The 14057-nt window shown below is 43.2% G+C and overlaps 1 protein-coding gene and 1 long non-coding RNA gene across 6 annotated transcripts in view; one reads left to right on the top strand and one right to left on the bottom strand.

Moving 5' to 3' along the window:
- The window catches only part of LOC121823359 (uncharacterized), a 46881-nt gene extending 40555 nt beyond the window's left edge, over positions 1 to 6326 (top strand). For all 3 annotated transcript variants that reach the window (XR_013048067.1, XR_013048066.1, XR_013048068.1), the window contains one exon: positions 1607 to 6326. This is a non-coding gene — a long non-coding RNA (uncharacterized LOC121823359). The remainder of the gene's footprint in view (positions 1 to 1606) is intronic.
- Positions 6327 to 8777: 2451 nt separating this feature from the next.
- The window catches only part of Pdcd1lg2 (programmed cell death 1 ligand 2), a 70160-nt gene continuing 64880 nt past the window's right edge, over positions 8778 to 14057 (bottom strand). For all 3 annotated transcript variants that reach the window (XM_042262468.2, XM_006991085.4, XM_076562035.1), the window contains one exon: positions 8778 to 13266. In XM_042262468.2, coding sequence (XP_042118402.2) covers positions 13230 to 13266 — 37 coding nt within the window. In that variant the 3' untranslated portion in view covers positions 8778 to 13229. The remainder of the gene's footprint in view (positions 13267 to 14057) is intronic.

Raw genomic sequence — 14057 nt, 5'->3', positions numbered from 1 at the left:
GCTTGGCGCTGCACCCAGCATGCTGCTCAGGCACAGTTAGTTGTAAGACCACTGGACCATTGCTCCACCCATCCCCTCACCCCGGCTCTCATACACACCCCTTCCGCACACACAACAACTTTGTCTCTTAGCTGGGATTCTGGTGTCAGTGAGCTTACATTTGAGTCCTGGCTCACCAAGGGTGTAAATGTGGGAAAGTTACTTGGCAACCTGGTCCCCACTTTTTCATCCATGTGAGGCTTGAACCGTCTCCTCCCTTAGGGTCCTATAAGGATGGAGAGATGCAAATGTGTGCTGACTGAACCGTCTCCTCCCATAGGGTCCTATAAGGATGGAGAGATGTGCAAATTGTGTGCTGACTTCATAGTAAATGCTCAACATACAGAGACTTAAAATGACATTTGGGTTGGAGAGACGGTTCAGTGGTTAAGAGCACTTGACTGATCTTCCAGAGGCCCTGAGTTCAATTCCCAGCAACCACATGGTGGCTCACAACCATCTGTAATGGGATCAGATTCCTTCTGGTGTATACATAAAAATATATGCATAAATAAGTCTTTTAAAGAATGACATTTGACAATGATTTCATATTTCTAGGTAGCTGTAGTGCCTGACATTTCCACATTTCCATGATTGGATGATAACCTGTAACACAAACACAACTCACTATGACTAATCTATTTCCACTGAGCTTGACAGGTAATTTCCAGTTTGGGGCCACAGTACTGTATGAAAGCATGTTGTAACTAAAGCGTGTTCTTCCCCTCTCTTCTGTTTCTTTTCTTTAGAAGAATTCTTGGAACAGTCTTTCTAAGTAGAGTCATTAACCTTGAGTAATTTAAGTAAAAGTTTTATATTTTGCCTATTTCATTCAGTGTTGTAACAGAGTACACACACACACATACGAGAGAGAGAGAGAGAGAGAGAGAGAGAGAGAGAGAGAGAGAGAGAGAGAGAGAGACTTTTCTGTACCTATGGCTTCCTCTATACTTAGTATGATTTCCTTAGAGAGATTTTGAGCAGTAGAATTATTTGAGCAAACTATAGGACAAATGGCCTGGCCTCCACATTATATAAATACTATAAATGCTGCATTGTGACAATTTATTCCACTATCAACAATTTATGAGATTACCAGTTTTAAATATCTAGTGTATTAACATATTTAGTGTATATATCTAGTGTGTGTTACAATTTAGAGAAGTCTTGGTCAGTTTAACAAGGGGAAAAATCCTGTTCAAATTTGGTCTTGATTAAAAATTTTATATTATTTTGGCCAGGCGCTAGTGGCACATGCCTTTAATCCCAACACTCGGGAGGCAGAGCCAGGCGGATCTCTGTGAGTTCGAGGCTAGCCTGGTCTACAGAGTGAGTTCCAGGACAGCCAGGGCTACACAGAGAAACCCTGTCTCAAAAAACCAAAATAAATAAATGAATAAATGAATAAATAAATGAATGAATTTATATTATTTCTTTTGATTGAAATTTCTGATTACTTGGTAAGCCAATCATTTCAGTTTGGGATTTTGGAACAAGGGGAACTGAATACTGCCAAGTTTCCTGATTTGACAGACAACATTATTGTTTTCCCTTCCTGTCTCCACAGATAAAAACCCGGAACATGGCTGCTTCCTTTCTACTTGGGGCATGGAAGTCAATTTTCACAGGACAAACAGAGCTGAGCAGGAAGCGTGCTACTGTCTTGTTCCAAAGGTCAACAGAAGATACTCCGTCAGTATATTTGTTAGCTTCCTCTTCTCCATGGCAGATGCCTGACAAACACCTTAAGGAGGGAGACATTTTTCTCGCCTCGCTGTCTGAGTGAGCGTCGGTAATCCTGGCAGGGAGGGTGTGGTGCAGTAGAGTGGACCCACACCACCAACAAGGAGGGATGGAGGCAGAATGGGGGTGGGCATGAATTCAGAGAGCTCTCCAGGGCTCTCCCCATCTCTTTTACTTTCCAGGGCCCCTCAGTCTACAGAACGGTGGGGTGCTATCCACATCCAGCATAAGTGTTCCCCACTTACACAATTTTCCCTGCACGTGACCTCACAGACACACCCATGAGTGAACTTTACCAGTCTCCTAGTTGTGAACTTTTCAGTATAATGAAGTTGACAGCTTTAGCCATCAGGGGTTGTGGAGATGGCTTGATAGATCAAGTGTTTGCCCCAAAGAATAAGCAACAGAATTCGGATCCTCAGAACCAGTGTAAAAGTCAGGCGGGTGTGGTAGCCAGCCTGTAATCCCAGCAAGCTGGAGGGAAGGTAGGGAGTCCCTGGAGCATGCTGGCTAGGTAGACTAGCCAATGCAAGAAGCTCAGGGATCAGCAAGGGACCCTACCTCAATACATAAGTGAATAGTCAAGGAACACACTCAACATCAACCTCAGGCTTCCACACATATGTGTACATGCACCCCCACACCTACGTAATGCATATACAACACATACACACACACTCAACAGAGGAAAGAAAAAAGGTTAGTCACAGTCAGTAAACTCAAAATTAGGGGAACAGTCTGGATTATGATAACAAAACTCCTCAGATGCTGTTCTGTAATAAGAGAGACCACTGAGAGGACGGCCCCATGCTGCTTCGGAATATGCTATTGCTATAGAGAAGTCTGTATGAAGAGCCAAATCATACTTGGTTCTCTTCTGGCTATCCAGGTACCAGGAGAGGGTGAGAGGCAGTGGGGGAGGTGGCTGGACTGACAGCCATGGCTGGCACCATTAGGCTGTGTGGAGCTGATACATCGTTCGCCACTGGAGGGACAGATCTGACAGGTGGTAGGAATATGTGGAACCAGTGGTCATGCCTGAGATTCACTGACACATTTTTCCTTCTTGGCTTCTTTTCTCTAGAATTCATGCATAGTTTTTTTTTTTAAAGTATTTTATACATGTCAATCCTTGTTTTGGGTTCTATGGTTATGGAAATGAATTTAAAAGAATCAATTCTTGCTTCTAAGTACCTCACAGGCTGTTATAGACAATCAGACAGAGATATGATAGCAAAATGCTGTATTGTGGGGGCTCTTTGTAACAGACCTAGGATGTCTTGGACTCTTCTGATCCTGGCTGGATGAAGACTCTTAAGATATAAATGGCTATGCCATTTACTAGCTGGGTAATAGAAACAATTTAACTTCACTGGGCTCTAGTTTGCTTATGGACAAAATAAGGACTTTAAGATCCCTACTTCTCTGAATAGTGAGGTCAGAGTCACGAAACACCTGTGAGGTTATTAAAACGATGGCTAGGTGTGGTGGTGCACATCTATCGTCCTAGGACATGGGAGGTAGAAGGAGGAGGACCAGGAAGAGTTCAAGGCCAGTCTGGGCCACATGAGACCTACTTTCATAAAACCAAGTAACCACATCCACACGCTGGGATGGAATGACGGCAATAATGGTAAATTTGGTCAACTTTTATGCTAGATACTGGGAGTATGGCATGGGCAATCTAATATTTCAAGCTCAGCCATGGAAGAGCATAAAGCCAAACCTTTCCTGCACATTAACACACACGTATCCTGTGAAAGGAAGGAGGCACACTATCAGGGGAGGCGCACCCACTTCTGAACCTGTGACAATTTGTCTGAAACAGAAATATTTTCACCCAAGGGTTTAGGAGGATAGTGGTTTTTTTTTTTTTCCTTCAATGGTTAATATTGACTGACAACTTGGCAGGATTAGACTCACCAAATAGACAAGCCTCTGGACATGTGAGTGAGGGAGTGTTTAGCTTAAGTTAGTTGAAGTGGGAAGACCCATCCCAAATGTGGATAGCACTATTCCATGGGCTGGGGTTTCAGACTGCGCACATAAAAATGAGGACGGTAACCCCTCCCCTCAGGGCTGGGGCAGCGGTGCTGAAGAGGAGGCAGACAGCATGTAAGAGCCGGTGGGGATGGAGGACACCACGGAAGCAGTGTCTCCCAGGACAACAGGATTGATGCACACGGGAACTCGTGGACACTGTGGCATCATGCCCAAGGCCTGCACAGGTCCGAGCCAGGTGGGGTCCCGGTGCTGAGAAGAAGTGGACATGATCTCCCATCCTGACCCAGAGGCTATCTCCAACTGACAGCCACCGACAGGAGAAACTAGTATTCTCCAATGGAGTCTCACTGCGTATCGAAACCACACTCAAGGGCGGGCCCCATGCACAGCTATAGAAGACCCACAGAAAATGAACCCATTGGTATTTTCAGGGATGTTTTGTCTCTTCCATGCTGTGTTTGGACTTCCTTTTTTTTTTAACCTTACTTGTCTTGCTTTTCTGTTTCCCCATTTTATGTTTTTCATGGGTTTTATGTGTATGAGTGTGTACGTGTGTATCTATCTCCCTGTGGGCACGTGTTTCTTTCTTGTGCTCTTTTTTCTTTTACTGCACCGCCCCGTCCATTTACTTTGCTTTATTCTGTTTTGTTTTGTTTTTTAATTGGCCCACATGTTTTCTAAAGAGAGAGAAAAAGAAGGCATGGGGTTGGATGGGTGAGAGTTGGGGAGGATCTGGGAGGATCAAGGGAGGAGAAACCATGATCTGAATACTTTATGAAAACAATTATTTTCAAGAGAAGAGGAGAAAGCTAGCTGAGTGCAGGCATTAATCTCCTTTTGCTCCCTGGATGCAGATGCAATGCACCCAGTTACTGCAGACTCCTGTCACCACGCCATGGTGGACTGTCCCCATGAACTATGGGCCAGAACAGACGATTCCTTCTTTAAGTGGCTTTTGCCACAGCACTGAGGAAGCTAGCTAACGGAAGCCCGGTATCTTTCCTTACCCATTTTGGTAAAAGTCCACAGGTAACTTGCGACATCCAAAATACCACCTCAAAGACTTTTTCGATGCTTGAGCATCTCTATCTTAACATCCAGCAGACCACAGGGCTGCATTTCCCTGTGACCTCACAGATGTATTAGTTACTTTTCTGTTGCTGTGATAACAATAAACCAATAAAAATGCAACTCAGGGAGAGAGGAAGAGGTTTGTTTTGGCTTCTGAGCCCAGTGGGTTTGAATACAGAGGGCCTATTAACTACAGGCAACCATCTTGTGATCCTAAAAGGACCCACTGAGCTGGGCGGTGGTGGCGCACGCCTTTAATCCCAGCACTTGCGAGGCAGAGGCAGGTGGAGCTCTGTGAGTTCAAGGCCAGCCTGGTCTACAGAGTGAGTTCCAAGACAGTCAGGGCTACACAGAGAAACCCTGTCTCAACAAAACAACAACAACAAAAAGAGGCCACACTGAGTCTAGGGTCAGCAGGAAGGAAGCAGAATGGACAGACAGTAGAGAGAGCTTGACTCCTGAGGGTATTTGTTAGGACCAATTCCACCTCTCAGTTATTCATTTGCATGAATGAATAATTCTTCTTTTGCATATATCCCAGTTTGCATATGAAATTTGCTTTTTTGTTTGAAACTGGCTCTCAATTTGTAGCCCAGGATAGCTTCCAACTCAAGAGGTTCTTGTGCCTTGGCTTCCTAAGTGCTGGGATTACAGACACATGCTACCATGCCAGCTGCAGTCTCACCTTTTAAAAATTATTGAAAATAATTTTTTCATACAGTATATTCTGATCACAGTTTCCTCTCTCGTGTCTCCTCCCAGATATTCTCCACCTCCCTACCCATCTAACTCCACACCTTCTCTGTAGATGAATTTCGAAATGGTCTTATTAATTAAAAAACAGGGAGCCGAATATAGGGGTGAAAGCCTTAGATCAGGAAATATGGAAAACCACCAGCCAACCTTACCTCACCAACTCTGCACCTTCTAAATGGGAGTTACTTCCTGTCTACCCAGCCTTTATTGCCTTGCTCTTCTGCCCTCTCATTGGCTATCTTAGCCCAGCTGCCTCACTTTTTCTTCCTACACAGCTCTGTCACTTTCTGTCTATCTGTACAGACCTCCAAGCCTCCATGGTTGGTACTGGGATTGAAGGAGCATGTCACCACTCTTGGCTCTGTTCCCTAGTGTGGCCTTGAACACACAGAGATCCTGTCTGCTAAGGGATTAAGGGCATGTGCTGCCTGACTTCTTGTTTACTTAAAATGGCTGGCCTTCCCCCCTGCCCCCAATCTCCAGGTAAACTTTATTTATTAACATACAAATAAAATATCACCACATTTTAGCACAAATAAAATATCACCACACTTCTCTCTCTCTTTAAAAAACAAACAAGCCAACAAACAAACAATCCGGAATAAAACAAAGCAAAGAAAGAAACAGAAAAAAAGAGAAAAAAACACAAGAAACACATATACATGCAAGTGCGTGTACACACACACACACACACACACACACACACACACACATACACACACAAAAAATAAACCCCACAAAACTGGAAAACATAATAGAAAAGCAAGAGAAAAAGAAAGTTTTTTTTTGTTTTTGTTTTTTTTAAAAAGCCCAAACAAAGTATTATGAGCTAAAGCATCTCTACAAATACCATGGAGTTTGTTTTGTGTTAGCCATCTATGCTGGGCATGGGCCCCCCTTAAATGTGGTGTGCATACCCAGTGATACTCCTCCACTGGAGAAAATGAATATTCCTTTTGTGAGCAGTTGTCAGTTGGAGAAGTTTCTGTGTAAGGATGAGGCCTTGTGTCTGGTTGCCCTCTCAGCACTGGGACCTCATTTAGTTTGGACCTGCGCATGCTGCCACAGCCTGCATGAATTCACGTGTGCACCAGCGCTGTTGTGTCTAGAAGGCCTTGCTTCCTTGATGTCCTCCATCCCACTGACTTACAATCTTTCTGCCTCCTTTTCTGCATAGGTCCCTGAGACCTGAGAGGAGGGGGTTGATGGAGGGGTAGGGTTGTGGAGACCGAGTAGCTGTTATATTTGAGCATTACTCTAGTAAAGATGGCTATAAGGGATGCGAGGTGAGGTGGCTGCTTCTGAATGCTTTACCGTGTGGACAGGAACAAAGCAACGAGCTCAGAGATTTCCCCTAAAACCATAGGCAGAGCATCAGTTGAGGTTCGAAGTTGACTCTAAAAATATCTCGTACTCCTTCTGGTTGCAAGAATAACCAAATATGACTGAAAACTCAGAAGCAAATCAAGCATTCAGGAACTGACAATTCTATGGAGAAGAGTAACTTGGAAAGAGTAGAACTCAGGCTAGAAATGGGAACATTTGAGCATTGTTATGAACTTGTCCCTGAACTCCCCTTCATAATGAAAGAAGTCCCTCTTTTCTGTCTGGTAAAACTAACTTCCCTTGCTTAAAACCCTGAATAACCACATATGAACAATGGCCTCACAGGGGGTATCCCCATTTGTCAGACACCCTAGTGTCCCCACCACATTCAGGGGGACAGGAGCAGAGTCTAGGTGGATAGGAAAGGCCTCATATTCCAAGAGAATCACAGCTTTTTTTAAAATTTATATTTGAATAAACTGAATAAGACATATGCGGTGTATTCTAAAGGTATTTGATTAAGAATAATAGACACTAACATTAGATGAAGCAGAAATTCGGGTAGCCCTGACTGTCATTTCCTGAATACTTTGGACTCAATATTTTAGACTGTTACAGTATTTCTGGTCTTTCAGAATACCATGTTTCATATCATCTCTTTATACACTGAAAGCTGGCATGCCTATGTGCTTTCTTTGACCAAAGAAACATTAGAAGTATAATATGACTGGGGCTGGAGAGATGGCTCAGTGGTTTAAAGCAGTGGCTGCTCTTCCAGAGGACCCAGGTTCTATCCCCAGCACTACAAGATGGCTTGCAGCCATCTGTAACTCCAGTTCCAGGGGAATCCAGCGCCCTCTTCTGGTTTCCAAGGGCACTGCACACATGTGGTGCACAGCTCTTCAGGCAGATCACCCATACATATAAAATAATTAAAAATAGTATAAAAAAGGAAGTATGATTCAATCATAGACTAACTTGAAAAGTCCTTACACATATCAGCTTTCCCTCTTTTTTTTTTTTCTTTGCTGTTTTCAGGCTATCTTCCAGATAGGACAGAAGTGAATTGCCCCCACTTAGATCAGTCCAAATTGTTAATCAAGAAAATCATAAAATATCACTAATTGTTTTAGGTCACTAAGTTTGGGGTAGCTTGTAACACAGCAAATGCTGTGAAACAAATGTATTAGCTTGTGCACCTGGGAAAGGTTTTGCTTTCTTGGTTGAGTGGTCGAAAGATTGACATGATAATAGGTTACATTCAGTGACGCTAACTCACCACATGGCATATGGAAGGATTTTAAAGGCTCAGGGAGACAAGACTAATGGAGCCTTGGTCATGTATAATTATATGCGTTGCCTCACCCCTTGGGTCCTGAAGGGACTAGGGAGTAATGCCTTCAATGAAGCCCAGAGAACTGCATTTGTGAGGTGAGTGTCCCCAAACTTGAAGAGTTCAAAGCATGGTGTGGCGGGAAACATCACCACTGAGTTAGATTCCCTGATCTCAGTGGAGATGACGAGATACCAGACTAGCACTCAGAATTTTTTTACCCACAGGAATCTCTGGTGCAGAGTGGCTCTAAGAATCAAGGGCTATGTCATTTATAAAGCCTACCTTGGATTACAGACTAGAAACCAGACGTGTCTTACCACAACTGAGAACCTAGCTTCTTCCTCTATCCCAACGCTGGTATGAGTCAGAGTATACTTTAGTGAGATATATCACAACTAATAAAAGCAATTTTAAAATATAATTGTTGAAAGATTTTAGTCTAAAACAGTTAAGAATCTAAAAGTATATAATACAAAAACAAATCAGATACAACTGAACCGTCTAGATGCTCAAATTACAACTTTATGAGGTAAGTTAACATAAACATCAAAGAAAATTGACATAAATGTTTGCTCAGAATTTATATAATTTGTTCATTCTTAATTCATATTTATTAAGGAAAGGAATGCATATTTCATGGACAATTTTTTTAAACATATATATATTTCATATGACAGCCCAGTGAGAGGTGTATTATTCTTAGGATGTTCATATATAGGTGAAGACATTGTAGTTTAAAAGCTAAGTACTATATCAAAATGATTAAATTATTGAGTAAATAAAACCCTGAGCAGGTTGAGCAGGGAAGGGAAGAGCCTTTTAGATACAGATTCTCATGGTGGGCACAGGAAGAACGGTGGTTGAGGAATTAAAGCCAAGGGTGATCAGAGCAGCCAAACCTGAAGGGACCATTGCTTTCGCCTGTTACATTGGCAAAGTTAGGCTGTAGGCATACCCAGCGATGGAAGGGTGTTCCAGTAGCAAGGAAAACAGACAGCATCTCTGAAGGTAGATGACGATCTGAAAAGCTTGAGAGGTTTGCCTTCTCTACAAACCCCTGTCCAGGTAACCACCCAGAGGAAAACAATATAGCAAAACCATACTACCAAAACAAAACAAAACAACAACTAAACCAACCAATCAGAAATTGAATGTATGAGAATAGAACTTAGGGAATGCTCTAAAAGTAAGAAAAGGCATGCAGTGGGACAGGACTTTCATATGAAGTTTGCTTTGTGCTCTGTCATGTAGAAGTTTGTGAATCGGCCTCATTCCCTTTTTGTATTTGTGTGTGTGTGTGTGTGTGTGTCACACACACATGCCATGGCACAGATTAGGAGGTCACATATATACAAACATACCCACATACATATAAAAATTTAAACCTTAAATAAAAATTTAAATTACCCTTTATATATGCAGAGATGTACTGATCATCGGTGCCCAGACCTAACATACACATACAATAGAACTCTTGCACCTAAGCTCAAGGAACATCATGGAAGAGGCAGTGGTAGGATGGTAAGAACCAGAGGACCAGGAAGTTTGCTGTGAAATTGTGTCTCTGGAAATGACTGGGAAGCTACATCCATGATACTTCAACAATATGGCTGCCTTAACAAGACCTAAGCAAGGACACCACCAATTAGACTTGTTAACATGGAAGGGGGAAATCTCATAGGTCACCAGTCTTAGACAAAGAACTACAGGCAACCAATGACTTCTGAGAGGAGAGCCTCTCCCAGCGATGAGTCCCCTAATTGATTATCCAAATTGATTATACAAAATGGTCAACTTTGAAATCACATAAATGCAAGCAACACTTAAGAGACTCAGCAAGTTGTATTTATATATTTATGTGTATACATAAGTAACAATAATAGTCAAAGAAAAAGAAGCCATTGATTTGAGAGAGAGTGGGGGGCCATGGGAGGGGTCAGAGGGAGGAATCACAGAAGGGAAGAGGTGGGAGGGGAGAAAAGAAAGGACAGAAGTGACACAATTACATTTTAATGACATTTTAAAAAATTATCATCATTCACTTTTTCAGCCAATCACATTAAAGTAATAAAAAGTTAGACTAATGAGTGTAATTTTATCCTCAATATATGAAGACATTCAGAGTCAATTGTGTACAATGGACCTATCTCCTACAAGGTACTGTGGGAATGGGAAGATTCTAGGCTTCCTCTGCCTTCCAGGAGTTCAAGAGGGGAGATTAAAAGTGTGCTCTAGTCCCCATAGTTCAAAAATGAAAACATATATGTACTTCTTGAGTGGGACACACACACACAGAGAGAGAGAGAGAGAGAGAGAGAGAGAGAGAGAGAGAGAGAGAGAGAGAGAGAGAGAGAGAGAGAGAGAGACGGAGAGGGAGAGGGAGAGGGAGAGGAAGAGGGAGAGGAAGAGGGAGAGGAAGAGGGAGAGGAAGAGGGAGAGGGAGAGAGATTTGTGCTCTAGGGAAAGTCAAATGTCAATGGTTGGAGGAAGATTAGAAGGTCAGTTAATGATTAAATCATGGACAGACTTTTTCCAGGAAGGCTTGAGGTTCCAGAAATGAGACACTGTGGGTAGAGGGGACCATATAAGACACACAGGGACCAGTGAGCACTTTGTGCTAAAGTTGAGGCCTTCATAGGAGCTCCTGGGACTGAAAGCCCGTGCAACATATTTAGGCTGGAAGTTTCTTTAGGAATGGGACTAGGAGAAATCTGCTGCTGATAAATTGTTTGATAATGCCTGAATGCTGTGCTGCTGATAATGCCTGAATGCTGTGCTTGCTGATAAATCAGCTGATAATGCCTGAATGCTGTGCTGCTGATAAATCAGCTGATAATGCCTGAATGCTGTGCTGCCTTTGCTGTGGGGACAGCGGCTGATATTTTGGGGGATTCACACTGACACATATTTATCAAGTATTCATTGCACATGGGACATAATAGTGCCTGATACAGGACAGTAATAAGCACTGTTTTTTTACTACAAATTTTTCGGATAGGTGAGTTAATGCTTAAGGAGGTCAGCTGGTGGATCTAAAGACTTACATAGTTAAGCTAGAGTTTGAATCTCGGGCCCCAAACCTGTACTTCCCCTACACATCTCTTGAATCTCCCCAGGAAGAGTGAGTGTGAAATTAGTCCTTGACCAGTCAAAATACCACTGGGCATATGCAAGTGGCAGAAGTCCACCTTGAAGTCCCATCCAGGGAAGCCAGGGCACATTAAAGGCTGTAATAAATATGGGTTTGATGTCCTTGCTCACTTCCTTCTAAACAATGTAGAAGCCCTGGCCAGATCGTCTAACCTCTCTGGGCTCTGGGCTCCTTGTCTGTGGTGTCAAGTCATTAATAGAGGATTTGGAGAGGAGTCACTCCAATGGTGTGTGTAAAAGGCTTAACAGTATCAAGCATGTAGTAACTATTTGGTAAATGCTAGGGGTTAATGTGAGAGGTCACAGTGTAAAACAGTTAACACACTGGACCTTATAGTCTGCTCTTAGGATTTGAAGATATTGGATCTAGATGGCCCTTTCTCTATTTGATATCCTAGAAAACAGCCCCAGCAAGGGCCACGGATGGCAATATTTTGTCAGAATCCCCCCCCCCCCCCCCCCCGCAAAGTTGAACAGCCAATAGCTAGGCAGTAAAGGAATAAGCGGGGCTGGTGGGCAGAGAGAATAAGGAGGAGGAGGAGGAGGAGGAGGAGGAGGAATAATCTAGGCTTGAGAGAGAAGGAGAAAAAGGAGGAGAAAGGAGGGGGGACACCAGAGGCCAGGCAGCCAGGCAGCCAGACACAGAGGAAGCAGGAAAGTAGGACATGCAGAATGAAAGAAAGGTAAAAAGTCCTGAGATAAAACATAGTATAATATTTTATACTATACTTATATATATTATTATATAATATAATATAACACCCTTTCATCTCATTAACTCCAAATTCTGCTCAGTCTAAACACCGGGTAAAGCGCTTGCTTCAGACCACTAACCTACAGCTGTCACAGTAGCTAATGTGACATTTGGATAGTTCGCAGGTCAGTAAATTCACTGAGTTTCATGGTTCCAGCATACAGACCACATTTAGCACCTTTTTATCGTCTGAGCACAATGAGACCTGAAAGAACTTCCAGAATGCCCTTCATCAAATGCCCTAACTAATAACAGCACCACATTACAGCTGTCGAAACGAAGCTGCTAGAAGGTTCACTGTAAAATCACACAGAAGGCTAGGAAAGTTGGCTTAACTTGGGGCTCCTCATCTGAAATCTCCGAAGGTACAACACACTGGCATGACTTTTTTCTTAAGGTGATGTCACTGAAAAACAACAACAACAACAACAACAACAGCAGCAGCAGCAGCAGCAAAACCCTACAACGCTTTGTGTTAAGGGAAAGATGTAGTTGAACAAGAGAACACCGATAAACAGTGACATTATAGGTTATAGCAAATGCCTCGTGACTCAGCCCTTAAAACAGCAAGGTCAAAACAAATGCCTTATCCCAAGTTTGTGTACTTCATGTGTGCTTGTCTGCTTCCTGTCAATTAGAACTTCAGAGGCTGCCAGGATACTAGGAAGCTGTGAAACCCAACAGTTATGACTGTGTTTATCTGAAACCTGTCTGAAGCTTCCAACCACCAGAGGAAATGATGGATATAAATAATTCTATGACAATCTGTTTTACTAAATGGGGAATTTCCATATCTCCCTGTGGAAACCCAGGGGAAAACGATTCTTTTTGTTCTCAGGCCCTTACTGGGGTCCAGGACCCCTGGGATGAGTTTCTAAAGTGCAGTTATACTTGTTCAGATGGAGTCTTGAGACCGAGGCGGCTGTCAGTCTTGCAGGCTCCTGATGGGAGTGCTCGGTCATCATCCAAAGCATTTGAAAAGTGCAAATAGCAGGTTCTGCAGGCCAAGGGATCCTCACGCAGAGTCCAGAGCCTCTTGAGGATGTCCCATCAGATCATCCTAACTCCCAAGACCACAGGTCCAGATCTGGGGAGAAGAGACCACAAATAGGAAAATAAAGAAATCACTGATTAGAACCTCTGTAACCTCTCAAAATAGCCTGGAGGGAGAATCCATGTATCTGAACCAGAGTGGCTCAAAGCTGTTCGTGCCACACTCTACCACTGACTGCCCCAGTATACTCTTCCCAGAACTATTGCAAGAGCCTCCCACTCCGTTCTGTGGACCACAGACAGCTACGCCATGATGAAACATTTCATAGGGCGTCAGATGCCCTGGAGCTGGAGTTACAGGCAGTTGTGAGTTGCTCAACATAGATGCTGGGTCCTCTGCAAGAATAGCAAGCCCTCTTAACCACTGAGCCATCCCCAGGCCCTTTACTTCTGTTTTCAAAGGCTCTGGCAGTTCCAACAAGCCGACTTACTCCATGCACTTGGCCAAGTGGATGGCCAAGACTGCTCCCTCCTCTCTTGGTCAATTTGTTCTATCTACTTGGATAGGCTACAGCACCCATTGTCTTATCAAATGATAGTCTAGAGGTTGCCATGAGCTTTAGAGATGCAGTTAACATGTAGTATCAGGTAGATTTTAAGTAGATTATATTCCAAAGTGTAGGTGCCTTCTAATCAAGTGAGGACTTGAGAAGAAAGCCAGTTCCCAGAGACGGAAAAAAAACTCTGCCTAGGGATTGTTTAATGTGGAAAGTCTGCCTCAGTTTCCAGTCTGATGGTCTACTTCACAAAGCTCAGTCTCACTGTGCCCATGATCATGGCCGCCAATCCTTTAAAATGAATCTACTTGTCTTTCCCTCTGTCACT

This window comes from Peromyscus maniculatus, chromosome 1 (genome assembly GCF_049852395.1).
Source record: "Peromyscus maniculatus bairdii isolate BWxNUB_F1_BW_parent chromosome 1, HU_Pman_BW_mat_3.1, whole genome shotgun sequence".
Lineage (NCBI taxonomy): Eukaryota > Metazoa > Chordata > Mammalia > Rodentia > Cricetidae > Peromyscus > Peromyscus maniculatus.
The sequence above is the reverse complement of the archived record's forward strand: the minus strand, read 5'-3'. Positions and strand labels throughout refer to the sequence as shown.